At 36.8% G+C, this 26,632-nt stretch overlaps 1 protein-coding gene across 11 annotated transcripts in view; it reads right to left on the reverse strand.

Moving 5' to 3' along the window:
* The window catches only part of PTPRM (protein tyrosine phosphatase receptor type M), a 451,026-nt gene that overhangs the window by 90,095 nt on the left and 334,299 nt on the right, over window positions 1–26,632 (reverse strand). For 6 of the 11 annotated variants that reach the window (XM_052703740.1, XM_052703738.1, XM_052703735.1 and 3 more), the window contains 3 exons: window positions 6,622–6,773; window positions 4,015–4,089; window positions 3,762–3,788 (listed from right to left, as the gene is read on the reverse strand). In XM_052703740.1, the coding sequence (XP_052559700.1) occupies window positions 3,762–3,788; window positions 4,015–4,089; window positions 6,622–6,773 (254 nt within the window). The remainder of the gene's footprint in view (window positions 1–3,761; window positions 3,789–4,014; window positions 4,090–6,621; window positions 6,774–26,632) is intronic. The other 5 variants (XM_052703741.1, XM_052703737.1, XM_052703734.1 and 2 more) reach the window with 2 other exon arrangements.

Consider the following 26,632-nt stretch of genomic DNA (forward strand, 5'->3'; position numbering starts at 1 on the left):
ACTTGAGAAGAAAAAAAAAAAAGCAACCCAAATTCTGAGGTCAAAATATCATTAAAAATACATTTTACTGCTACCCAAATAATAATTTTATGTATCTCAAGGAGTTCTTGATTTTTAACTGCAATTATAGATGTAGGGCATTGACTTGGCCAAAGTACTCCTTGTTGGCTGCACAGCGCAAGAGGTTTACAAGTAGAATATATTTATAAATATACAAAAAAAAAAATCTTTTGTAAAATACAATGAATGATAGGGAAGCACTAAAAATATATAGCCACATTCAGAAGTTAAATACATCATAGCTGAAAACTATTCATTTTTTCTGAATGAAAAGGTCCCGAATTCTCTTTTACATTCTAAACATACTACCACATCTCATTAAAGGTGAGATTCTGGTCATACTTGTATCACTGGAAATAGATGTTAATGCCACAGAATTCGAAGAATAATATTTCAGGAATGATTTCAGGATTTGTCAGTTCACAGTGATAACAAGATGTATGAAATCTGGTCCTCATACAGTCAGTATGGAAGGTGCATTTAAATCTAAACCAAGCAGAGAACAATTTATGGGCATGAGTATGTGCACTATTTTTCATGCTGGTTTAGTAACCTGAATCAATCTAGAAGAAAACAGACTCATCATTTAGTGAGAGAATTTGACAACTTCTGTCTACTGTGTGATAAAATTGTACTGCAAAGCACCTTGGGATGCATGGCATGAAACGTGGTATACAAGTGTAGGTACAATATGTTGCTGTTGAAATGGCACCTGAAAACTACAAAGTGGCTAAGACAAAAAAGACAAAAAAAAAAGTGTAGGATTATGATTTTTGGGTGGCTTATTTCCATTTTGGAAGCACGTTAGAGAATTAGCTTTTTTTTAATCATTATTTTTTCCTCTCCAAATTAAGGAAACCCTCGTAACCCAAACTGTTAATATCTGGGATGAATGCAAAGTTAACAGACATCAGATTCTTATGCTATCAAAGCTGCAGTTTCATCCTTATTAGTTTATTTTCCACGACCTCCTTTGTTTTAATTTTCCTCTCTCCGTCTCTTTATTTCTTATAGTTACATTAATTCCATTTTTCTTTCTTCAGGAATAATGTATTAAGTTGCTTTAAACAAAGCACTTACATTCCTTGGTTTATATGATATATTATGAAACCACAAATATTACAGTTTTTTGGTTTGCTTTTGAGCACTCTAGCACAAGCTTTTCAGCATTTCTGCTCTCTGGAAGGGTGAGCTCTTCCAGATGGAATGTTCATACAGAATGGGAAGTCTGTCCCTTTTGTTTAAGATCTCTTACAATTTCAGTTATTCTACTTCCCACTTACTGATTCCCATAGAGTTGTACAACACTTAAAAAAATATATTAACTTGCCACTTATATGACCTTATAGCATGCAAGGCATCTGCAAACCCAGCACGCTATCTTCAGGACAGCACTCTTTTATTTCTCCAATTTCAGTAATACATACAACTGAAACATGACAAGCATGACCTACACTCATGTAAATTTAGTGGCTGTCATGTAAAGCTTTAATTGAGCTCTCAAGTTTTCTTTTCAGTTATTAGAATAAGCATGAAAGTTTTCCCTCAAATATATGAAAATTTCCTCATATCTGAAACTGAGAAGTAAGATTGTTGCCCATTTGAACTTTACGTCATTAGCTTTAATTAATTTTCTCTTTCTGTTTGGTGGAGTTCCTAATATGCACGAATAGGCCCAAAATTGTGCTATAGAGAAATTTGGAAATGGTAAGTGTATTGCAGCCATTGCAGGAGTTTCTGACTGAGAAAACTGAGCTCAGCCATTTGCAATACCTGTACCTTCCAAGGAGGTCACACTTTTAACTACACACTTGACCCTACTGCCTAAAATGGCTTCTTTAAACATTGAAAGGTGACAAGAGCAGGTGTTAGTTGCAACAGAAACACAGCACTTCTGTTAATAGCTGTAATCTTCAACTGATTTGAACACAGCTAATTTGATTTACCTGAAGTAAAACATTATTCCTATAGAAACAATTATAAACACCTTTTGAGAAATAAACCCTGTTTGAATACGACACCATTCATAATACTTCTAAAATGTAAGGCTACAAAAATATTCATTATCTACATGGAAATATCTAGAAGGTTTTTTGAGATGGGAAATCACATGTTGCTGTATTGGACCATGAAATATGTATCAAACTCATTCAAGACTTTACAGACTTATATATGCAAAGATTTTTTTATTTATTTTTCTTCCAGTGTGTTTGTCTGATATCTGAACTGCTTACTTAAAGATTATTTTTTGTGGGGAAAAAAGAGCTAACAAATATTTTTACTATTACTTTTTGCAAAGGATTGCAAACAAAAGGAAAACCAACTGAAACCAGTGAAAACATTAACTAAGATGGAATAACTCAGACAACAAAAATCTCAAAGTTTTTCTCCTGATAACACTTTTCTCCTTGCCCACCCACAAGGTCAGAACATCTACTGGATGAAGTGTTGAGTGAATGTTAAAGCACACACAAAAAAATCTAAACATTTCAGGCAGTTAAAAGGCACTGCAAATTTCATTTGCATGCAGATTATTACATTGTCACAGTCACTACCATTACCTTCTCCCAAATTTACATAATGTGTAAAAACACACTGGTTCCTTCTCAAAGTTAACACACTGAAATGCACTTTTCTAAATCTTGTTTTACAAGAACAACCTTTCACAGATCAAATTCCTATACTGGAAGTTCCTCTGTGCTTCATTCTATTTAAGATTGTTTTACTTGAATTTTAAAGAAAGGAATCAGTTAAGAGGTCTTTATTTTTCATTTTTTTTATGGTGATGTGAAGAAAAAGGAGAAGAAGAAAAAAATTGGTGGAGAAAATGTCAGTAATAGTAAGATGAGTAGAGAGGCTTGGCAGTGGAATTTGAACTCTTGCTAAAGAGCACTGCTCTGTATTTTATCACTTTAAAGTATTTCCCTGTTTAGTTTAAAGTTACTATGTGAAGAAAGTGTAAATAAATACAAGACAGTGTAGTCAGTTTCTTCGGCACTGACAATGCAATGGTACTTCATGTTTACAATTTGCTTACTGTGTGAAATTGCTCTCTTTCTGATATTGGACAACAACAGGATTTCCCAAATTCCCTGTGGAAATGCTGTATACTAACTGTATGTTTTTAAACTATAGTTCTACCACTTTATTTTATACCTGTGACACCTGATGCACAATAAACTGTATTACTGAAGCGTCATGTTATTATTTTGCTGTTCAAAATACCAACTCTCCTCTGAAACTTCACTTTGACAATCATGTGAGAAACCGTGGCATTATGGTAAGAAATGATAGCTGGTGGATGGCCCAAACCCTATTTTGTCTGATTTTCTACATTGTGAATAGTCTAATTAGGAAAAAAAAGGTGTTTTTAAAAAGTGACATCTTCTGTTCTGAGAAAAAAAAAAGGAAAAAAATGAAGGAAACTATTTCAATTGCTGTGATAATCAAATTCTTTTGTATCACTCCAAATACATGCATAAACATTTCCTCACAAATCCACTTGTTAAAATTCTCTTTTTTCTCCCCTGACTTGCACTGTGACAGTAGAAATCAAGCCTGATAACTGTCTTTAGCACTCACAGTGTAGACAAGCCTACCACCCCTCCCTCGAGCATAAAACTACAGCTTTTTTGCATACTATTGTCTGTGGCTTTCTAAATTACTTCAGCAATAACTTTGATAAAGGGAAATGTTCTCACCTAAAATTGCAGTTGGCACAAATGGATCTGTCATACATCATAAGCAGGTCAATGCAGAAAAGGTAAAAAGAGAGAGAACAGAAAATGATTGATAAGCGTTCCTGAGTTTTCTTTCAGAAAGGTACTGTAAGCAACTGGTTACATGGAACACGTATTAAATGTCCATGGCAAGGAGTATAATAACATAATTACATACGCTTCTGTAATGAAAAAATTTACATGGGGTTGAAGCAAAGAAAAAAAAATTGGTTACCTGGGTAATAAGAGTTAGGCACTGTCGTGCTCAGTGTATTAGTTTTCATTGTAAATGAAGATGGTGAAGATACAGCTGCAAAAAGAAAGAAGGCTAGTTAGAAACAGCAGAGTGCAATGCAGCTATCTAAGCTGAGTGACAAGGCACGTGCGGCTGATTTGGTTTTCTGCCATGCTTGTCACACTCTAATCGGGACCTAGGGAAAAGCAGGTGCGTCTAGTGAACAAAATGAATGACTTACAGAATTTGATCAATTGCCTTGAAAGAAATATCATCAGATAAAGCATTTTGATCAGCGATGACAAATATACCTTTTAAATCACAAGACTAGACTGAATACTGGTGCTTCAATAAAGACATCACAGTGACAACAGGTGCTTTTGACAGAAGCTTTGATCACTAGTAAGTTTACTTAATAATACAGTAAATACTGTAGGTAAACATTCTGCTACAGTTCATTTTTCTCTTTTTCAATTTGTTCAAAGGGGGGATAATACACAGATGGTATTTATGCTCTAAATATTACTCTTTAAGAATGGTTTTCAGGCTGTTGTACATACACCAGTGCTGGCATTGGTGTTTACTGATTTAGCTGTTTGTAAAAGGCAGAACACAAAGAATGTTAGTTCCCTGGCTTCCAGAGATCATATGAATTACTTTTGTAAGCACAGATACATCCAACAGGAGAGCATTAATCATAACATTACAGAGGATGTTCACCCAAAGACTCATTAAAGGTTGCTAAACAAAGCTTTTTCAAACTAGACGTTAGTTGAGGTAATTTTGCTTATCTGTACGGCTGAAATTAACTCAGATGAGTAAATAAATATAAACTTATTCTTGATACATATAAGCAAACTAACAGGAATTTAGGAAAAAAAAAAAGCAGAGTTTGGGAAGACAGGATCTGCTGGATGAGAAAGACTGAGATGACTGGTAGCTTCGATTTGTCTTTTTTTTTTTTTTTGCTGTTGGTACACAGTTAACAGCCCTCGTTAAAATGGAGCTATTTGGAAACCGGCTAACGTATCCTGAAGGTACCATTTATCCTCTAAATGAATATATCTTAGACTACTTTCCTTTGATTCTGTCACTAGAAGCAAAGGACACAGAGGTAATTCTTTCGGAAACGGATGTAGAGACTAGCTGAGGTCGAGGTTGCAGCAGCTAATAAAACTGGTGGGATACAGAATGTTGCCAGGACAATAAACTTTTATAGGAGGTAGGAATGTTTTAAATCTCTTGAGAACAAGGTCTTACAAAAAGATTTTTCTCAAGACTGTCAAACTGATTCTTCTGGTGACCACATTTATTACAGAAAGCTTGAATTAAAGGTTCTGGTTCTCAGTCAGTGTAAAGTATTTGCCATGCAATTTCAAATTGTTTTAAGGTGGTTTGCATGAAAAGGGGATGTACTCACAGGAACTAACTGGAGATTCTTTGGTTGTGCGACCATTCAACAACACAGTGGAAGACTACACCATGAGGATAGAAGAGAAAGCCAAACTTCTTGATCTCCTCAGTAAAGAAGCAGTCTCATTAACTAAAATGGGATAGTCTCACCAAAAAGGCAAGGCAGATTTTGAAAAATCTATTTCAAAGTAATTTCAGAATCAACACAAATGAGAATGAACACTGCAAATTCTGAACCCAAAGCTGCTGAAAGAAGTCTTACTGAACAAACTTCACAGACTGTTTGTAACAATTGAGCTAATCAATGTTCTTAAGCATATTATGAATTGGGCCTTACAGTCTTCTAGTAGTTGAAACAAAATAGAATCTCTGTTAAATTCTGATGATGTTCAAAAAGACTGGTATACAAAAAAAACCTGAGATTCCTTAAGAGCTACAAAAAACTATAATGTTTTGTCAACTTTTTTTCCCATTCTTTTTAACAGTTATATGAAAAACTACTGCAATCCTGGTCTTTGGTGATTGGTAACCCCCAGGCAGAGGCAAGTCCTTGACCAAACTCTGGTTAGGAAAATGTATATCCTAAATTTTATTTAATTTGAGGGTAGATCCATGAAGACTCAGGATTTTAGGCATTCTCTTATGAAACTGCAGTGCTCATAATTCAGCTAATTTTTTTTTTTTTTTTTTTCACAAGCAACAGAAAGAGAATCATCTAGAACTGGAAATAATATGACAATTGGATCACCATTATTATGTTATGACATTCAAAAATAATTTCGTCTACCCCCCAAAAAAAAAAAAAAAAAAAAGTGAGGAGGGGAAGCATTTGAAGGACTTGGGACAGGATGAGGAAGATAAAATTTTTAACATAATGGAGATGGGAGAAAGGAAAAACTACAGCTGTTTCTGTATTGTATTTGCTCTTCTGCAGAAGAAAAAGTGGGCAGAAAGAAGCTCAATTATTCTTATTATTTTTAAAGAAATCTTTTCTTGATGTCTGGCTGTCTTACTCATTCAAATACACCCTGTAATGTGCTGCACAGTGAGAGGCTCTGTGTTCCATAGATTTTCCATGACTGAGTAATGAGGAATATTTTAAAAACCATTTGCACCTTTTTTTTTTTTTTTTTTTTTTTTTTTTTTAAGGTGGAAGAAAAAGGAAAAAAAGAAGGAAAGAAAGAAAAGACTTACATCTCCCATTTAGATTGTGTGTGTCCATGAAAGAGAAAGCTTCATCACAGTTGGTGCCTTGCTCAGTGTAGCTTTTATCCATTGAATTCACCATCACTGTCATTTCCTGCCGCGTACTGCTCAATGTCTCTTTTCGCTTTTTAGCCAATTTTCTTAAGAAATGAACGTTGAGAACAAAAAAACAACACAACAACAACAAAACCCAGTGAGCAGATACATTCTTCATATTGTTTACATTAGTATTATCGTTTATAGCAACATTGCCATCATATTCACAATTACTCCCAGTCTTCTGGAAACATCAACTGACATCACATTTAACCTTGAAATGTCACCCGACAACAAAGAGCAAGTTGCCAATGCCCCGATTTGCAGTGAACAGCACCTTAATCCCTGGGGAGCACCACTGCGTTACAGGGGACTACCTGGATATGAAGGTGATGTTGAGCTACTATATCAGAAACTACATCTGTTTAAATGCATAAACAAAAATGACAGGAGATAAGATTTCACTAGAACTGATAGATCAGTTAAAATTGCCACTCTGCATGTGTAGAACCACCTGGAGCTGTGTCATTGAGACAACACATAATGCAGCTCACTGCTGCACATCATACTGTATCCTCCTGGTATGATCTCTCACATACACAAACAAGTTGCATTTTAATCTGACTTGCATTTCTGAAGACTACTTTTTGTCCCTCTTGACTTGTGTTCAGTGGGATTAGTCACAAGAGTTAGTTGCTTCTCAGCAGGAGCAATCCATCAGAGATGAGATTTTGATACTATAATAGGGATTTGTTACACTATAAAACTGCTTTGGACATATCTCCTCTTTTCTGTATCTGTTTCTGGCTATAGTAAAAACTCACTGCTTCCTCCAGATCTAATTATGCTTAGATACTATCACAAAATAACATCTCCAAGGCAGCACTCCTGATTTTTCCATCAGGTTCTGTGAAGCACCTGTGACCCCGATGATGGATCCCACATCCATTTGGCTTGTTTCCCTCGCCTGTGACTACTTCAGACTAACTTTTTCTCCAAGTTCTTGCCTACAGACTTCATTAGTTTTCCACTTCTTTCAAAGTGTAAGTTTTGCACAAAAATGACTACTCTACGGAGTTTGATCTTCTCATATCTCAGTCCAGTAACTTTTTCTCTCTCTCTTAAAAATATACTGAACTGGCTCATGTCCATCCACTTGAAAGGCCTTTTTTACAAGAGTTTACAAGAGCTTATCATTTTATCTGTATTTCCTTCCAGTTCTTGAAACCTGCACCAAGCATATCCAACTTGTATCACCTCTCTCAAAGCCTTTCTTTGTTAGCTCTCATTCAGTACAAAAAAACAATCCCCAACACAGACAAAAATTTTATATCAGTGCCACTAGATTTTCAAAAGAGCACATGTGTGTTTGCAGCAGTATATGGGAAGAGGTTTCTGCAAAGGTCCCCACAGATAACTCACTATTCTGCTTCAAATCACTGCCTACAGATACAGTTGGGAAAGCACTGACACTACTGCTCACTATTCTGATCAGTATTGCCTCACAGTTCCTTCATGCTCTCCACTTGCCTACTTGCTATTTCTTGCCTTAAACTAGATAACAAGCTATTTGTGTGGGAGTCACACTTGAGTAGCTGTATAGTAACAAGTCATAACCCACAACTGAAGGTCTAAGGTGCTTTGAACCTAAAATCTTGCGGTTAATAAAAGTGATAATTAAAAGTGCAGAGCATGGTATTGGGTCACTGCAGACAAAAATATTAAGGCATACATTTGGTCCTCAATAAACTGATGGATAGTAATTCAATTCATCAGGGCATACCTCCACGACTGAAAGTGATTGAAGTACTCTACCTTAAAAACCTGCTATAATAACTGGAGCTATGAGTAGTATTTTCGCTCATCCCACCCTGGAAGGCAGCTGCAATAGTTAGAGCTACCATGAATACACTTTAGACTGTGACTGACATCAAGAAGGAGTGCTCCTACGACCAGTTGGATGGCAGCCAATTGTAGGACTCAGTCTTGAAGTAAACATTTAGATGTGCAATAAAAAACTCACATATGCTCATTATTACAATCACAGAATCACCAAGCATGAAAAAGGTCTCCAAAATTATACAGTCCAACCATCCACCCACCACCAATTTCTCCCGAGTAAGGATTTAAAAATTCACTAATGAATTCACTAATACTGAAGTCCCACTTAGAGGCTGTTGTCAAGGTAATAAACAGTAACAAGTCACATCCTTCTTGTAGATGAAGTTTAACTTCTGATTTTGTCATTCAGAGTATCATTGGTGGCAGAAAAAAATAACTTGCACTAAACAAAGGTTTTGTTTCTGGATTTTAATTTAGTATAAGGAGTTTAAGCGGCAGAACTTTACAAGACCTTTTCTGATCAAAAAACTAACAGACTTGTACACCTGATAACAAAACTAGTTCCTTATTAATTCATAGTGTATAAACTCTGAACAAACCTCCAGCCTCCCCTCATTCCTAATCATAATAAACAAATGATATATTATCTAAAGTAGAATCTGAGGTGTATCTATTTTGAGACCTATCTCCTAATGCACAAAAAACCAAGTCCTTAATAAGGGCAGGTTTATCAAACTGATAAATATGAAACCAGTGAATTTTCTTTACCTTCATCTCTTAGCTCAAATGGCAACACACTAAGTCTCCTCATCCTATCCTCTTTATGTCAACTACACAAGGCCTTTTTGTGTCACCTGACAGCTTGCTGGTCAAATCCCATCTGGATAGCTGGGTTGTGAACCAAAGACCTCAACTGTGGTCAGCTGTGGCCAACAACCACAGGCCAGTGAAACTTCATCTGTAAGTCACTTATTGCAATTCTTTTTATTTCATGGCTGTGCAGATCATAGGAAAATCGTCTGGACACTTCAGCACCAGAGCAATGCTTCAGGAAACAAGCAGAATCATTTTTTTTCTCAGAAGACTTCCCTTTATCTCTAGTTGCACAGGGGTACAACCATACACTGATTCATTTTCATCTTCAAGATGGAGTCAGCAGGTTCTCTTTAATCAGTTATTAATCTAATTAGCTATCTAGATACTGCATGCTAAATGAAGCCAAGATGCGACCTTTCCTTGCCCATCAGTAAACCAGTTCTCTCTCTATTCACAGAACTTTTACTTGCTATCAAGTTTAGAAGCTCAGTGCTTCCTCCAACACTTCCAGCATGTGAACAAAGTGCTGCTTTTCCGGCAACAACTCTGCCTTAGAAGTTTTTTAAAGAAAAGCTACCAGGAGAATTCCCTGGGCATCATAATAGTGATACTGATCACTGATCAATGATCTGAAAATTCACAATATGGTGAAATACCAGCCATTCAGTGCAACTCTAAAAAAGGATATGTTCTATAGGATGCACATCTCAAGGACATACCATTGCAGTGAACATCCTTTATTTTACAGTGAAAGCTATATCTTTCCCAATGAAAGTCAGAGCTTTTGCTTAATACACCAACAATATCAATATCAGACTTCATAACAAATTAGATAATTTTCGTTAAGAAATTACACTGACATTTTCTCATTTCCTTCATTTTCAGTTTGGTCCCATAATCAAGCTATAGCAGATTGTTTTTATGACAGTAACAACTGCACAGTACTTCTCAATCTGAATCTAATTCTAGAAATAGGTCTTGTGGGAAAAGTTCCAATCTGAAACAACTGCTACAGGAAAAGAGAGATACCAGCCAGAACTTGTACTGTGAACAAAAACACCCACTGGACTTAGTCAAGTAAACTTGCTGCAAAAAATATTTTCCTTACATCCGCAGTTTTCTGATACTGCTTAATGCTACAGTCTCTGCAATTCCTTGGATCTCTTGATCCCTGAGAGACTTCAGCTATACAAGATTTCAAAAACACATAAAATCATGGTACTTCATATCAACATCACCACCACTTATGCTCTTAGATTTGAAGGCTTTTCTTTTTTTGGGGGTGGGGAGAAGTCTTATGGAAAATATACCTCATAATTATTCTCTGATGTATCTAGAAAAAAGTGATACAACCATAGGGAAAACCAGAACAGATGGAAACTCCCATGACGATCGCCTAGGACAAAATTCTTTAAGTAAGCAAAACAAAAATGATCAGCTTTTCACATAAACAGCGTAACCATCACCACATATGAGAATATATCATTTCTCAAAAAAAAGAAACCTCATAGCCAGTACAATCCCAAGATCAGCTAGGAATGCTGTAAGTAGATGTAGCTGTAACAATAGGGTAAAATGCAGAGAAGACAACCATACCAACTTCCCAAAACATCTCGAGTGGGTTTTTAGGTAGCATTTGCTCTGTTACAAATATTAATAAAATCAGCCTGGGAAAATAATAAACTAAAAGCTTTGCCACAATTGATTCCCATTTTAACAGCCACCATGAAATTCACAAATGCTGCATCTTCTCCTATACATTTCCTTCCAGTTGAAAGAGTTTCCCTGGAACACTTCTACATGTACCTAACTCTATAACCTTCTTAAAATCCTCCTCTGTGATTACTTCCCCAACACATTCCACTACCAATCCAATAACTGATAAGACACTGCTACGTTATCAGTCTGGCTGGTTCATTTTCCATCTATTTACCTATTTACCCTTCTCATTTTTTTTTTTTTTCTCTCCTGACAACGTAAATAGGAAAAAATAATAAAAGGTAATTGAGACTAATAATCAGAACCAGCTCAAGCTCTGAAAGAAACCTGCCTTCTCTACTTGTTTAGGAAAAGTGAGAAAAGTACAATGGCTGCTCTGAAAGTAATGCCTCTCACTTAATGATGTCGGCCCACAATGTCAGAGGTAGATGGTGGTGGTATGGCAGTAGAGGCTGAACCTTCCCACCAGTATTCCATTATGTGCTGTTGTCATGTGACAGATGGCAGCAGAGGGGCAGCGTGACAGTATGGTACCTGACATGGAAGTGCACATGAAACAAAGGTGTGAAATTGAATTCCTGCAAGTGGAAAAAATGGCACCCATTGACATTCACTGATGCTGAATGTTTACTGAGACCAACCAGCGGATGTAAGCATAGTGAGGCAGTGCGTGGTGCACTACTGCAGTGGTGACAACAACAGTGGTTCAAAGGACAACCAGGCTGGTGAGGGGTCTGGAGCACAGGCCTTATGAGGAGCAGCTGAAGGAGCTGAGACTGTTCAGTCTGGAGAAGAGAAAGCTCAGGGAAGACCTTATTGCTCTCTATAACTACCTGAAGGGAGGTTGTAGTGAGCTGGGGATTGGCCTCTTCTCTCATGTATCTAGTGATAGGACTAGAGGGAATGGCTTCAAGCTGCGCCAGGGGAGATCTAGGCTGGACGTTAGAAAATACTACTTTTCTGAAAGAGTGGTCAGGCACTGGAATGGGCTGCTCAGGGAGATGATGGATTCACTGACCCTGGAGGTGCTCAAGGAACATTTGGATGTTGTGTTGAGGGACATGGTTTAGTGAGTACTACTGGTGATAGGTGGATGGTTGGACTGGATGATCTTGAAGGTCTTTTCCAATCTCTTTGTGATTCTGTGATCTCTGCTGTGCAGATGTTTATGACTGTGGCATACAGGCTCCTGCTGGCAAAAATGCATAGTTAATGGTGGTGACTACGTTGAAAAATAGTGTTTTGCAGCTGTATTCTGCTCTACATTTTTTATCAAAACACCAGCGGCCCAAGTGGCCTCCTTTTGGGTGGAGGCACAAATATCAAGCAATTGAAATCCAGTGAGGAAGCAGAAATGGCATGGAATCAGTTATTGAAATTCTGCTAGTAGTTAACTTCTGTTGTTAAAATTCAGATTTACATGCTTTGTTTTGAAATGTAGTATGCTCAAGAATGTAATTTCACAGTGACATTAAACTGTGTACACTCTATCAGACAGGAAATAAAGTTAGGAGAAGTATTTATAAAGGCACTAAATTTCGCAGCAAAAACTAGTGAACAGTTAATAAAATGCTTTACAAGTTGTCTCCACTTCAGGGAACTAGCATTTCTATTGGACAACCACAGAGAAAGCATTTCTCAAGACAATTTCACCAAGAAAAGATAGGCAGGATGCTGCTGAAGTGTTCCTTGCTCACGTTCTTAGTATATAAACCTGTACTAAATTATAAAATTATTCTTTGCCTTAAGAAATCTTATATTTTGCAAAGATACATCGGTTATGCAAGATCGTTAAAGACATTTTGAATATTTGTTTACCTTCAAGGTTGCATTTGCCCTTTTACTCAACAAATGAGTGGCTTATTACAGTGTCTTTTAGGTGCTTTCTCTTTGTTTTCGTTATCAACTTGCTGTGTAAGAGCAAGTGCTAATGTTATTCATTTCACTTTTATCATGGCCTTGCCTTCTCTGATAAAGAATGAAGAAAGAACTTTTGAAATGAAATGCTGCAATATTGACAGAACTTGGAAATCAGTGTTCCTGATACTCCCTCCTCCTTTTCATTCAGTGTGGCTTTCATTTTTGTCACAGTGACACAGAAGTGCTTTTATTAACATCAACTCCTGCTAGTACTGGGAGCCAAGAAGGCCTCCTAGTGCTGGCAGGACTGAGAAAGTGGGGGAGTCATTTGTCTTACTGCATTACAAGAATTATGTGCAAAATGAGTACAAACTTTTTTAGTGAACTTGAAGTGTAAGGAAAATGGTTTTGATTTACATGATCACAAACTAAAACAGCTTTAATTTTATGTGTCTTTCGTTATTCCATATCATAACTGTAATGGTCTCTTTGCACTTTCTTGTTAGTAGTGGAGTGGCTCATTAGCATCAAGTGACATCAAAGCATAAAAAAATATTAAGCTTCATTCCATTTTCAAAATATATAGTGTAAGCTCAAAGTAAAGTATGGCATGAGTTAAGGACAGAGAGGATCAGAAAGGAGAAAAGATGGAGAATGGGAAATGAGAAGGAAAAGCTGTTAGAAAAATAAGGCGCAGCTGCATCTGTACATACAGAACCAGAGCAACTACTCTTTCCACTAACTCTTCTTTCCTAAATTCTGGTATTCAATGCGTGCTTAAAGATGTATTTGTATTGATATCATTAAAACCTGTGCTTATTTGATTCTTAATTTCTGCTTTGTACAAAATTAACTTCTCTATCTGATTTCTGCCAGCTAACATTCTAGAATGAATCCCACTAACACCCCAGGTCACAGCAGCATCACACTGACACGAATTCTCTTTGCTGGTGCAGCGGCTGAGTGGGAGCACCGGTGACTGACTGATACTCAGTACAAAAAAACTGGAGCTATATGGTATACCAGACTGATGTAACATCATCTATTCAAAACTGCTGATTCCTGTCCTAGGGCACAGAGAAAATTAGTAGTATTCTAGTATGATTTACAGTCTATTCAGGAAAGGCTCTGGGCTACAGGGAATTTGAGAAAGTTTGGCAGAACTGTTTGCAAAGCTTCTGCTCATACTACTCCTGGCTCAAGGTAGTCACTGATCTTGTTTTTAGAGAAATCCATCTACACACTTTATCAAAAACCGAACAACTGAAATAAGAGAGGAAAAGTGAAAAGCCAAGCATTCTCTGAATTTGTTTCAAAATGTGAAGTTTATATTACAAAATATTTAAATTTCTATTTTGATTCTTACTATTGCCTCGTTAATCAAGACGCCAGTGAATACAATGTTTCATTGACTGTGAAGTTCTCCTTTGAACTGTAAAGGTGAATAAGAAAAATATATAGATGGTGAGGAAATAAGGGACTTGGAGCAGCCAACTTACGGTAGACAGATGAGCCAAATGCACTACATCAGAAAAATCACCACGTTTAGTCATACAAGCAGACCAACACCCAGGTCTCTCTTTCAGCTGATCATTCTGCTCACCAAACTAACCATATTCTCTGGGCCAGGGATTTAAAGAACTACAGATCTGAATACAATCATAAACCGTAGTCCTTCCACATGAGGTGCACAGTCATAACCAATATATGGTACTGCTAACAAAATTACACACTAACAATTAAAGATCCAGATTCTTTTTAGCTATTCATTTCATTATTTAGCTTCTTAATTGCTTATAGATATGCCTCATTATTCATTAGCATTTTTATGCCACATGTACCTTTCTTTACCACCTTTCTAACTTCAGGAGCAAGGATAGTGGAAATATTTTTATCACTAAATTTTTTTTTTCAATAGAGAGCTAGTTTTATTCACATTCAGCTGCATCCTAAGAATGAGATCATTTTCTATGCAAAATGGTAAATTATATTTTGATATTCAGATGTGGTATCAAAAATACACAGTCTCATTTTAATGAAGATGGAAGCATTCCATTTCTACTGTGTTTAATGTGTATTAATTTCTGCTATACTAATTGTACATATCTGTAAAAAGACATTAAATTATTCTTCTTTCTACTATGCTATTTCAACTTACTGAAATGAAATATTTGAAGTCTCTGAAGATGTTCTGTTCTGAAAGGTATGTTCACAGGAAAATTCAACACCCGACCTTTCCTTTTGATTGAAGATACTTTTTTTCCCCACAGAAAGAAATTTCATTTTGTTAGCTAACTCTACTAAGAACAATAAATGAAAATTTACACAGAAGCTGGACTTTCATTAGTATATATGCCATCTTAATAATCCACATTTGGAATACCCGGCTTCTTTTGTATGCAAATAAATATATGCATACATGATCTCTTTTTAAGACAGAACATGTAAACACTTCAGATGAATGAAAGAAAAGTATGTTGTATCAGGCCATCAGAGAGACAAGCTTCTTTCATAGTATTGCATAGATATAGGTATTAAAGACTGCACATGCTACAAGAATACAATATTTATGACATTGTTTAAAAATATATATTTTGCATGTAACGCCGCAAGAATTTTCCCCTTTGTCTCAACAGTCTTCCTTTTTCTTCTTTTTCCCCATAGTATTGTCATGCAATCTGAATAAAGAAATAAACAGACAACACTGAGGCCTACTCAGGAGGAGGTAGTTGTGTGATGTTTAGTGCCAGTAAACACGAAAGCTTTTCGCACAAATACATCCACGACAGGTTTTGAAATTCTCTTCCTGAAACTAATTACCATTTATAAAAGGCTGGCTAATGATGAAAGGAAACACCTTCTTATCCCATAGCTGTCACTTTTAAGCAAAGCCTTGAACTCCTGGAGTGGTGTGCACTGGAGGTGTCCCCATACCCTTTGCTTTCACAAACTGAAGAAGGAGATGGTGTAGAACTGATGTAAATTTGTTTTGGGATAACATTCTCCACATCCAATTTTCACCACATTTACAGACATGTTTTCAGCAAGGACAATTATAGAGTTATGTGATAGATGTCTCTGTCATGGGGTAGTTTCATCATCCTCTCTGCACACCTTACTCTCGCTTTGAGATTTGCTACGCTATTCTAAGCTCCTCAGAAAATTGCTCATGTTTAAATGTCAGTGTGCCACATAAGCAGTTCCTTCCACAAAAAGAAAGTCTCTAGTCCTTGACACATCCCTTTGGCTGACTTGCATGTAGGACAGGCACGTTCTTCATGAAATAACTTGGTACCTTCACTATAGGGTTAGACAGTCTCCCAAGTCCCAGTGGAGGAAGTAGATACCCAGATTTTTATGGTATCTAACTAGTTGCTTCTAGGACTGTATGGGCTCAAGTGAATGAAAAACAGTAGCAACTGTGACAGTTTTAAAAACAGAAAACAGCTTTTCCCCCAAGGCACTTAGATCTTTGCAATGAAAAATGAAATTAAAGCATTTGTCTTTATTGGTGTAAGGATATAAAATACAGTCAAAATAGAATGTTTGAAGTTCTTCAAAGCATTTTCTAAAGAAATTCCTTTTAGCATATTTGATATTTAAATATATGTAAGTATACTGTATGCATTGTATTCATACATGCATGTATGTAAATATATATATAATATATATATATATAAATATGCATGTAGTGGTGTCAAGTCAAAAGCAAAAGTTTTGATAGGCTTAACCTAATCTTGCTCATCCACTGCTTCTCCTCTACAGTAATAGAACACAAAATGGCCAAAGACATTCTGCTGATGCAAAATTCCATTGTATTAGTACAGATGTTCTGGCAAACAGATAAGCATCCTGTCCTAGCTCTGATGTAAACCTATCATGGGAGTACTTCTGAAGTTCCTGCATATACTGTCTTCTATGCAGGACAGCGCTCCTTGCTCATGCTGGCTTTTGAACCAGAGTCCTATGCTTCCTCACTTTATTTGATAATTCCTCCTTCTTTGTATCCCAACACAGGTAACATCCTCTGCAACATATTTGCTAATGTTGGTACTGGTACTGAACATTCACAAACTCATACGGATGATTTTGATATCCCAAACGTTCACAAACTTATACATGAGTTTTGATGTACTATCCACATTCCATCTTAATCACATGCCTTTCACTTTTCCCAGCAATTATTTCTGCAAATCCATTTTCCCTCCTTTTGTAATATTCAACACACCTCAGAAACTCAAAATATCCAACTGCATAGGTTTTTAATCACTCTTTTATAGGAGGTATTTCCCTTTTCTTCCACAAAAAGAAATCTGTCTCACCAAAAGTCACTAACTGAAAACACAGAATGGGTAATATTCACTCATGTAAGAAATAATTTTTTTTTTTTCCTATGGAGCTGTTGAAAATGGACAATGTTAAACTCGTGCTTAAGCTGGGTAGAATTAGTCGGATGCATGAAGATACACCCTGAGCATCATGTTCTTAGCAGTGCACTAATTTAATAGCACTCTGTGCTTGACTAAAGGAAGGAAGGGCACTAAGCAGTAGTTCCTGAGCAGCAGGTGCCTCCTAAACAATTCAAGTGTTCTCACAAGCCTTGATTACTGTATCTAATTGGCAGTGCCAGATGGACAGCTTGGTAATTCAGAGCTGTGACTATAGGAGTAAACGGTCCAGCAAAGCCCTTAGTAAGCCAGAACTATTTGGTCTCTCTAAGATGCAATTGCAACCTCAGTCCAACCCTGCCCTGTGGACAGTAATGGGCCTTCTGGGAGAAGATAATGTCTTCCTTCTTCATGGACAGATAATGGTGTTGTCTTGTCTTGCTTCTCCCTTGGCAGATACTTACGTTGAGGCTGTATGTCATGTATGGAATGATTCACAACAAAAATTTTAGTAAGTGGCTTGCACAGCAAGGAAGATTGATTAATTCACTTCAGGGCCCTTTCTAATGTGGCAGAAAGGGCAGATGATACAGCAGCAAACCATAATGGCTTTAGGTAGAAATATTTAAAATACCTAGGTTGCTCTGAAAATAATACCCCCTACTTATTTCCATGGAAACTACAACAGATACAAAGAGAAAAATAATACCATTTATAGTGATAGAACAAATTCTCAGCTACAAAGCACTATTTTTGAACGTAATCATTACCATTAGCTGTGCATTTTCATCAACGATGAACAAGAGCCTGCATGCTGCAATCATAAACGTCTGCACAGCAGAGATGATCCACTGTTGTTGCTGTCACTGCTGAAGCACATCACCACCCTACCTCATTATGCTCACATCCATTGGTTGGTCCCTGTAAAATGTTCAGCAAGCATCAATGAATGTCAGTGGCCCCATTCAACTCCATCGCTTTGCTTCATATGCACTTCCAAGTCAGATGCTGTTCTGTCAGACTGTCCCTCTGCTGCCATCTGTTACATGGCAATGACATGTAATGGAATATTGATTTGAAAGTTCCACCTCTACTGCCATACCACCAGCATCCACCTCTGACACTGTGGATCAACATTGTAAAATAGGAGAGGCTACTTTCAGAGCAGCCTTTGTATTTAGATTCCTTCAATTCCAGTTCTGGTAAACTTGAATCAATTAACATAATCTTTTTTCTTAATTAAAAGATGTAAGAAAAGAGTCAAGGAAAGCTGCTGTTATGTCTATAATAACAGAACATTTGAAAATAATTTTAATTAATGATTGCATGTAATACGGTATTTTTACCTTTCAAAAGCGGCATGATAATCCAAAGATTAAGGAATCAATATTTTTACATGCAACCATGTTGCCTAAAACTACACAGAAACACACTTGAAAGAGAAGGAATACCCTGTATTTTTTCCCAAATCCCAAATTTTGTAAAAATACTTTTTAAAAAGACATTCTAGCATCTTGATCATGATCATAAGAAAAAAATCTGAAACTTCTGAATACAGCTTAGCATGGTAAAGTTCCTTTTGAGCAAACAGAGTGAAAGCTATAAATAATGCTATGATCCTTCCTCTGTTGAAGTTATCCAAGAGCACTAGCTGCATTAACAGGAGTTGCTAGGCACTGTGATGCTCTTCTGAAAGTAACAACTCAGAACAACTAAAATGCTATAACATTGGAAATATCAGTCAGTTGAAATTTGCAATTATAACAGCAATGATAGCTGCTATTCTCATAATACACAGCCAAGTACTTCAAATATATTGAGATATTACATTTTACTGTAGTGATGTAATGCAGTTGGCAGACTGAGTTTTATGGATATACTCAGATCTGTCTTAAATGCCGCACAGAAGCTGCAGTGAACCCAGAAAGAGAGCTAACAGCTTTTCTGGTATGGTATTTCAAGTGAAAACACCACAATCTACTCTTCCACACTCTTCTAATAACAAACAACAATGATATTTTTACAATAGAATGTGATAGTTACTGGCATTAAGAGAGAAAGGATGTGCACTGTCACGGGAAAATTACCCTTCCTTTATTTAAAAAAATAAAAACAGAATTAGATAATGAAGAAAGCAGTACCTCTATTGGAAAACACAACAGAGTTCCATAACAATGATTCTGCACTCGTGAATGTACTGGTTAATTCTATCTTTTCCATGAGTTTATGGAACAATACAGCCAGCACAGAGCTCTCTGTTAAAGCTCTACAAGATTTGAGATGTTGTACTTGAGAGGAAGGGTCTTTCTGCACTTAACATACTGCAGTCTGAGTTGGGATGGTACTGAGTAGGAGTCCCAGTACCAGTAATCAGCTGGAGAGGTTACTGTCTTGGTAACTTGCAAGACATTGTTACTAATCATTAACATATAGGAATATGTGAATATCTCATCTTTCTAGAGAAATCACTTAGGTTTTTTTTTTGTTTGTTTGTTTTTTGTTTTTTTTTTTACTAAAAAAAATTACAGTAGGAATAGAGTAGAAATGCTTCTAAAAATGCTTCTAAAACAGCAGAGTACTTGCTATGAAACAGCAATTACATATATATTCAGTGCTTTGGCACAAGTGTTGGTACAGTTCTACTGAATTAAGATGAATACTGTATTAAACATTAATTGTAGGTACTTAATTACCCAAAAGCACCTGAAAATATCTATAGCATTGTGATTGTTTTCCAGAGCTAAAGAAATATGATTGTACAACTTCAAATCTTTTTCTTTCATAAACTAGAACATGACAATTTCTCTTTAATGTGCTATTTGATTCAAGGATAGCAATTTGAAGATCAGACGCCAAGCAAATGTTTTGACTAGATTGACATTTCCTATCCTATCTAGGTAACTTGTTAAAGAGCTGTATCTTTCAAAGGAAACTACAAAAAAAAAAAAAAAAAAAAAAGGCTCTTTACAGTTTACTTCTGCGGAGAGGTAAGAGAATTTGGGCTTGGGAATGGTGATTTCCATTCCCACTCTGACAGAAATGAGTGCTACCTCTTTGAAGAAGCTAACAGGCTTCCCTCTGCTAACTTTTACTTCTGCAAGACAAGTTGTAAAAACCGCATCTTACTGTGTACATCAAACTTAGTAAGTTAGCAAATTCAGTAACGAAAAGATCACTTAAGCATGGAACCATAGTGAAGAGGACTATAGGTTTTTACAAGAGTTTTGCATCAGACCACAAATCACTGCATGGAACGACACTGGTCCTGATTGGTTGGCAATTTTTAACAGGAAGAATTTTTGAAATTTTTTAACAGGAAGAAACCTAACAGTCACACAGTAACGCTTAAGCTTACAAACACTGGATAAAGACAGCACAGTGCTGGTTTCCACAACAGAAAGAAAATAAACAATTTGCAAACATACAAATGGAAATCTGTACAATTCATGAGGAATATGTTCACTATTTAAATAGTGTCTTCATTCAAAACACTTTAACACCGGGATGGTTAATGACTAATTTTGAAGTGAACTACAGCTGAAGAGGCTCTAGTTTTCCTCAGATGAAAAGTTACAGTAACAAAAAGCCCCACAAGCATGAGTTTTCTTAAACATCAGCTTCAAAAATGCAAGCTGAAGTAGATGCATGGGCACCAGGTTGAGACACTTTGATTTGGCTTGGTGTTGGAACCGCACACAGTAGTATAACATTATTTCGGGACTGTCAGTTACTTTCAGAAATGAGTTAAAACGTCTCAATTACTGTGGTTTGCAAGTAAAACTGATACAGAACAGTTTAATATAAAAGACCTGGTCAGCAATGTTTTCAATGGAACACTTTCTACATATATCAAGATAGCACATCAATGGGAACGTATTCATATTGTGCACTACATATCTGTTATCTTATTTACCCTGTTCAACCTCAGGTCAAGTCTGTCTCGGCTTCTTCTTTCAGCTTGATTAGGGAGTTTGCATTCCCACAATGCTATTTTTCCATTTTACTAGTATAACTGAGGAGCTTTAAATACTTCATGAAGTTTTACTAAATAAAACCTATATTACTCCCTGTGAAATACATACAGGGAGGGAAAGCCAGAAACCACTTCACTTGTCAGCAAAATGGATTTTGGAAGGAAGTTAGCAGTAGTTTGATAGCAGTGTTACTCTTCACACAGAGAATGGATAAGAGTATTGCATTCAGTTGACATGTGAAAGGGTTTCAGCAAGATGTATGTTATCACATAAGTGGAATGCTGGTCTAAAAAATAGAAACTGCCCTTTCAAAGAACTTTACTCATGAGGAGTATAACTAATGGAGCTGAGCTTTTTTTTGGCTTAATGTCATGAGTTCTCCAAATACTTGAACATTACTCCCAGCACTCCCTGTTGCTTCCCAACACTTCCCATTGATCTCAGATTACATTTAAAAGTGCTGAACTTCAGGCAATCACAAAGTGAGGAGGCTTACAGAAATTACTGATCACTCTCACTGACAGGCTGGGAGTTGGCCATGCCCTACTGCATTTATTACATTAACCCTTCAGTCCAGCATTCATCTCAATACTTTGCCCCCCTTCTTCTGGTGTTTCAAATTTCAGGTTTATCAGGTTATTAATGACTTCATCATTAAATCTGAACACCAAATGTGAAAGCACAAAACAGAATAGCTTGATTGAGATCCTTCGATACCTACTTACTAGAAATTTTACATTAAATAATAATGGACAAAAATATCACAACAGAATATGAGGTAAGCTCACTGCATTCTGGAGGTCCACATCTCTCTACAGTGACTTGAATGGAAGAATCAAAACCATAGAATGTCCCGAGTTGGAAGGGATCCCTTAGGATCACTGAGTCCAATTCCTGGATCCACAGAGGCTCACCCAAAAATTTGGCCATAAGAAAGGGATAGATTACTATCACTTATCTTGCAATGCATGTATTTTCTTAAAATTTAAATTAGATGGAAATAGTCTGACATTAATGACTTTAGTAGGACATAATCTTGTACACAAAATCAAACATGTTTTAAGTCTGCCTTGTCAGGGGCACACTAATGCATCAGCACCGACTCGCTAAACGTGGTTAAGGGCTAAGGGTGGTTTGGGGCTTTTTATGCCTGTTTATGCACAGAGAAACGGGCAGACATTAATTATAATTTTATTTCAGCACTTTCCACTTTAACTGCCAAATAAATCGCCATGACAGCTTTAGGAGAGCATGCTGTACTACTGCTTTCTTGCTACTAAGCTAGGTCCCGAGAAACAGGCAGAACAATTCCTGGTAGTTGTATTCAAAGAAATACTTCGCATGCATAACCACTTCTGAATTATTTTGGTCCATATCTTGGAAATACTACACTTTATTACTTGCTGGCACTGCCAGCAACACACAGGTTGAATCATCAAGACGAGGTAAAAATAAAAAAACAAAGTGCTTAGCCTCTTCTTCACCGTGTGTCATCATCACACTGTTTTTCTACCGGATTTGGGAAGAATAAAAAAAAAAGGGTTTAATAGTTAATCTATTGTTTATTCAAAACCACCAACAGAAGTTATTAGACAGTTATAAACTAATTGAGTGTGTCTGTAGTGCTATCTTCTCATTCATCTCGCTTATTCAATTTAGCTCTGTTAGTGTTCCATATGGTACAGTGCCCCTGCTGCTAGCAACAGTCATTCATTGCAAAAAAACCCCTCTAACAACAGGAAGCTAATAGTTTAACTGTTCCTCTAAATTTGTTTGACAAAACTGACATTTAGTACGCCATGTCACGTTGTCAGTAATCTGCAATTTACCCTTAGGCAGGCAGCGGATGCTCATTTTATTTACCTCTCATAGTTAAAAGCGTAATTAATATTCCACTCCGAAACAAAGATTAGAGATTTGACAAACATTGCAATTTAAATTCTCCATTATAGCAAACATTAAAATCAAACATCTTTCATACGCCCCATTGGATAAAGGACATGTGTAGCTGTAATTTAACTTTTTAGTTTTTAATACCACAAACTAATTTCTGCTGTCAGTTTAATGAGGTGGAAAACACAAATCTTGTTGCTCTCTGTGTGCACAGGCTGGGACAGTTAGAATGTAGAGAGCCTGAATCAATGCTTCAGGCCGAATCCCCAGGTTACTATGAGATACTGGTGTCTAAAAATAAAGTCTGAAAGACAGAGTTTAACAAAAGACCCACAGACCAAACACTTCTGGTGTAAAGGAGAGAACCACAACAGTTTGTTTTCTGAACTGTTGCAGACCTGTAGAAAAACTCAAATAACTGTGGGCTGGGTATACCTATGACACAGTGCTGCGTAAGGGAGAAAAAGCTCAGCTCAGCACTCTAGATTGAGTACAGAAGGCATGTTCCACTTTTCAGAGTTTGGCTTCCTTCATCCTGCTTTACACTGAGTCAATTTTAAGCAGTCATTCAAATCAATTAATTCTAGGCTGAAGGCAGAAACATTTTGGAGTAATTCCCGACCTGAGTCAGCTATCAGCTGGGAGCAGGGGCTTGGCTGGTCTTTGTTACCTCTACCCCTTTTCTGCTCCTTTCAAGGCCAGGTTGGTCTCCTCCTTCTCCTCAAGCCCTCGCTCCATGCCCACATAATTTACAGGTACAGTCATCTCAAAAAGAAGAGCAGTGATACTCTAGTCCCATAGAGGGCTGCTTGGTGGTATCTGCACTACAGCTGCTGTACCACGCCAGACTCTGCGACAATAGGGCACGTTATCAAATGGGCAGAGCAGGGGGAGCACTGCAGTTGTAACTCCTGCTCATCTCAACTGGAATCCCAGCTCCATAAATTCTGTGTGACTGATTAAAATTATTAATATATAGAAGACCTTTAGGCAACCACACTGGCTCATTAAACATGGGAAGTCTAGAATTATCTCCACCGTGACAAATGTACGTGCAAAGGCGTGTTCTTCAGCAACATACAACAGGACATTTATTTATTTATTTACTTTGGGGAAGAGATTTTCTTCGCAGAAGCACTTAGATTGCCAAAACCAGAGAGCACAGACTCAACAAAGAGGCTGCTGTTACTCACTTCTCAATTCATCCTATGCAGTAATCCACTGACTCCTGACTCCTTCACAAGACTTCATTAGTCACTGCCAACTTCAATCTGCTTCAGTTATTTTACATTCAGTTCCCAAAGGAAAAGCGCTCTCCCCACTAAATGTAGGCTAAACTAAAGATAAACTGCTTCATTTTATAACACGTAACACTAACATGTCCTGAGTCATGCTATCATCACAAACCAGTAAAAGGATCTCTGAATACTATTAACTGCCACAATACCAAAATAAAAGAGAGGCATATTTCTAGAACCGAGTGTCCAAAACAGGAATTCAATTTTTGATGTAAGGGGGTTAGTAAAATCACATTATTCCTCTCTTGAATGCTGTAGCATATCTTCTCTTTCATAATGACTGAATACAAAAAAGGTTTAATAGAGTATATTACACTTTAAAAGAGAGCTATTGATATACGATCTGAAGTTCTGGGAACAAATTATTTGAACATGTCTATTACAAGCACATACTTGAAAAGGTTACAGCAGTTGAATGAAAGTTCTTTAGATTTTTGTTTTGTACAAAACAATAAGCAGTTTATGAAAATGTATAAATCACGAGAACCAGCAGAGCCACAAAGGTCAGAATCACAGCTGTTGATAAAGGGAATGTCATTAACCATAATGTACAAATTGCCATATCAGATTAGACCTGAGTCCAACTGGTATAATATCCTATTTCTGTGAAGTTCACAGAACTTTTAAGCTTTATAGATGTTCTATGGAAATGGGTGTTTTATGGAAAAAGAGCTGTCACAAAACACAGATGTGAAAAAAAACTGTTTCTGATCACCTTATGGCAAGAGATTGACTGAAGTTCTGAAATGTGAAATTACACACTCCTTCCTAAATACTTTTTAGAATTATTTATATCAAATTTTTTACAATTTGAACTCTGTACATTCTTCAAACCCACAGAGATGATCAGTTAACCTCTGAATTACAGTAATATAATTCTAGTCCAAGCAGCCTCTGCTGACAATGAGTTTTATCGTCTTACACATTATGTTAAGGGATTCCTTGCTATTTTAAATAAAATATAATTTGAAAACCTGCACCCTTCATGTCTCTATTAAATGACTCATAGAGAACAAAAATTCCTGGTTGGATCTACAGTTCTTTAATACATTTGTTTTACTGGGCCTAAATTTACCTTCTTCCTTGAGTGACAGACAGTGCACAATCTCAGTCTTTGCTCATGTACTTTGTCTGTACTTTCTTTCAGTGCCTAACTCTAAAACTTTTCTTATTCTTCAACGCTTCTTTTCAGATGAAGACTAGCCACGTTTAGAGAAGTTTTAGAGTTGTACAACTGCTAGCTCAAATTCTTTCTTTTCACTAGCTTATTCTATCTTAAACTCTTTGACTTTGTGAAGAGATTGACTGCAGTACAGGCTCTTCAAAACATGTCTGAAAGCACTGCATTTTTCTGAATTGGATCAACAATAACAGTTGGGGAATTTGTAATGGCAAATTAAGAGTGAAACTTGCAAGCAGGAGAACATATTTCTTTCCAAATCCTAAGCAGCAATGCTTGACTTGACTCTTAACTTTTCCAGGTAAATGGAAAGCCAACATGGACTTCAATTCAAATTGAAGGGGCACAAGCACACACTGGTAGGCCTCAAATGTAATTGGCTCAGCATTTCCAGGGTAAGAAGAGAGACTTCTTCCATTAGGTGCTCTAGAAGGACATAAAATCCATTCCCCGCCCTTGGGGGGTCAAATTTCCCTAGATGAGGAAAGTGGGAAAGCAAGTCCCTTGTTTGAAAAACTCCTACAGACCCAGGAAATGTCCTTACAAGCCAGTATTTGCTTTCTCTAAGAGTCAGGGGCTTGTAAAAATCTGTCTTATATCTGTGATGGGCATAGTGGGCACGGAGATCACAAGTTTTTCTGTTAACTAGTCAGAACTGCCTTTGTCTGTTTGCCATTTGAAATCTGCTCCAGGGGTCAGTCTGGCAGACTTCAAATACGAAGACTACAAAATTCTCATTAAGTGCTTTGGGATTATGTTGTAGGAGTTGCTCTATGTATCACAAAAATTGTCTGAACTTTGGATTGCCCTCTCTCTCCATAAACTTACTCCCTCTGATTATGTCACAATCTGGAGAAACAAGGACAAGCTACTTCACTCAATCATGAGTTTCATGTACCTTCTGTGAAAAAGAGGAGAAGAATTACATGGAATGCATTTACCAGTTGCTTTTCCATTCCCTGCCCTATTTTTAAGAGAGAAATTAATATACAG

The sequence above is a fragment of the Tympanuchus pallidicinctus genome, unplaced genomic scaffold (assembly GCF_026119805.1).
Source record: "Tympanuchus pallidicinctus isolate F22 unplaced genomic scaffold, pur_lepc_1.0 scaffold5, whole genome shotgun sequence".
Taxonomy (NCBI): Eukaryota; Metazoa; Chordata; class Aves; order Galliformes; family Phasianidae; genus Tympanuchus; species Tympanuchus pallidicinctus.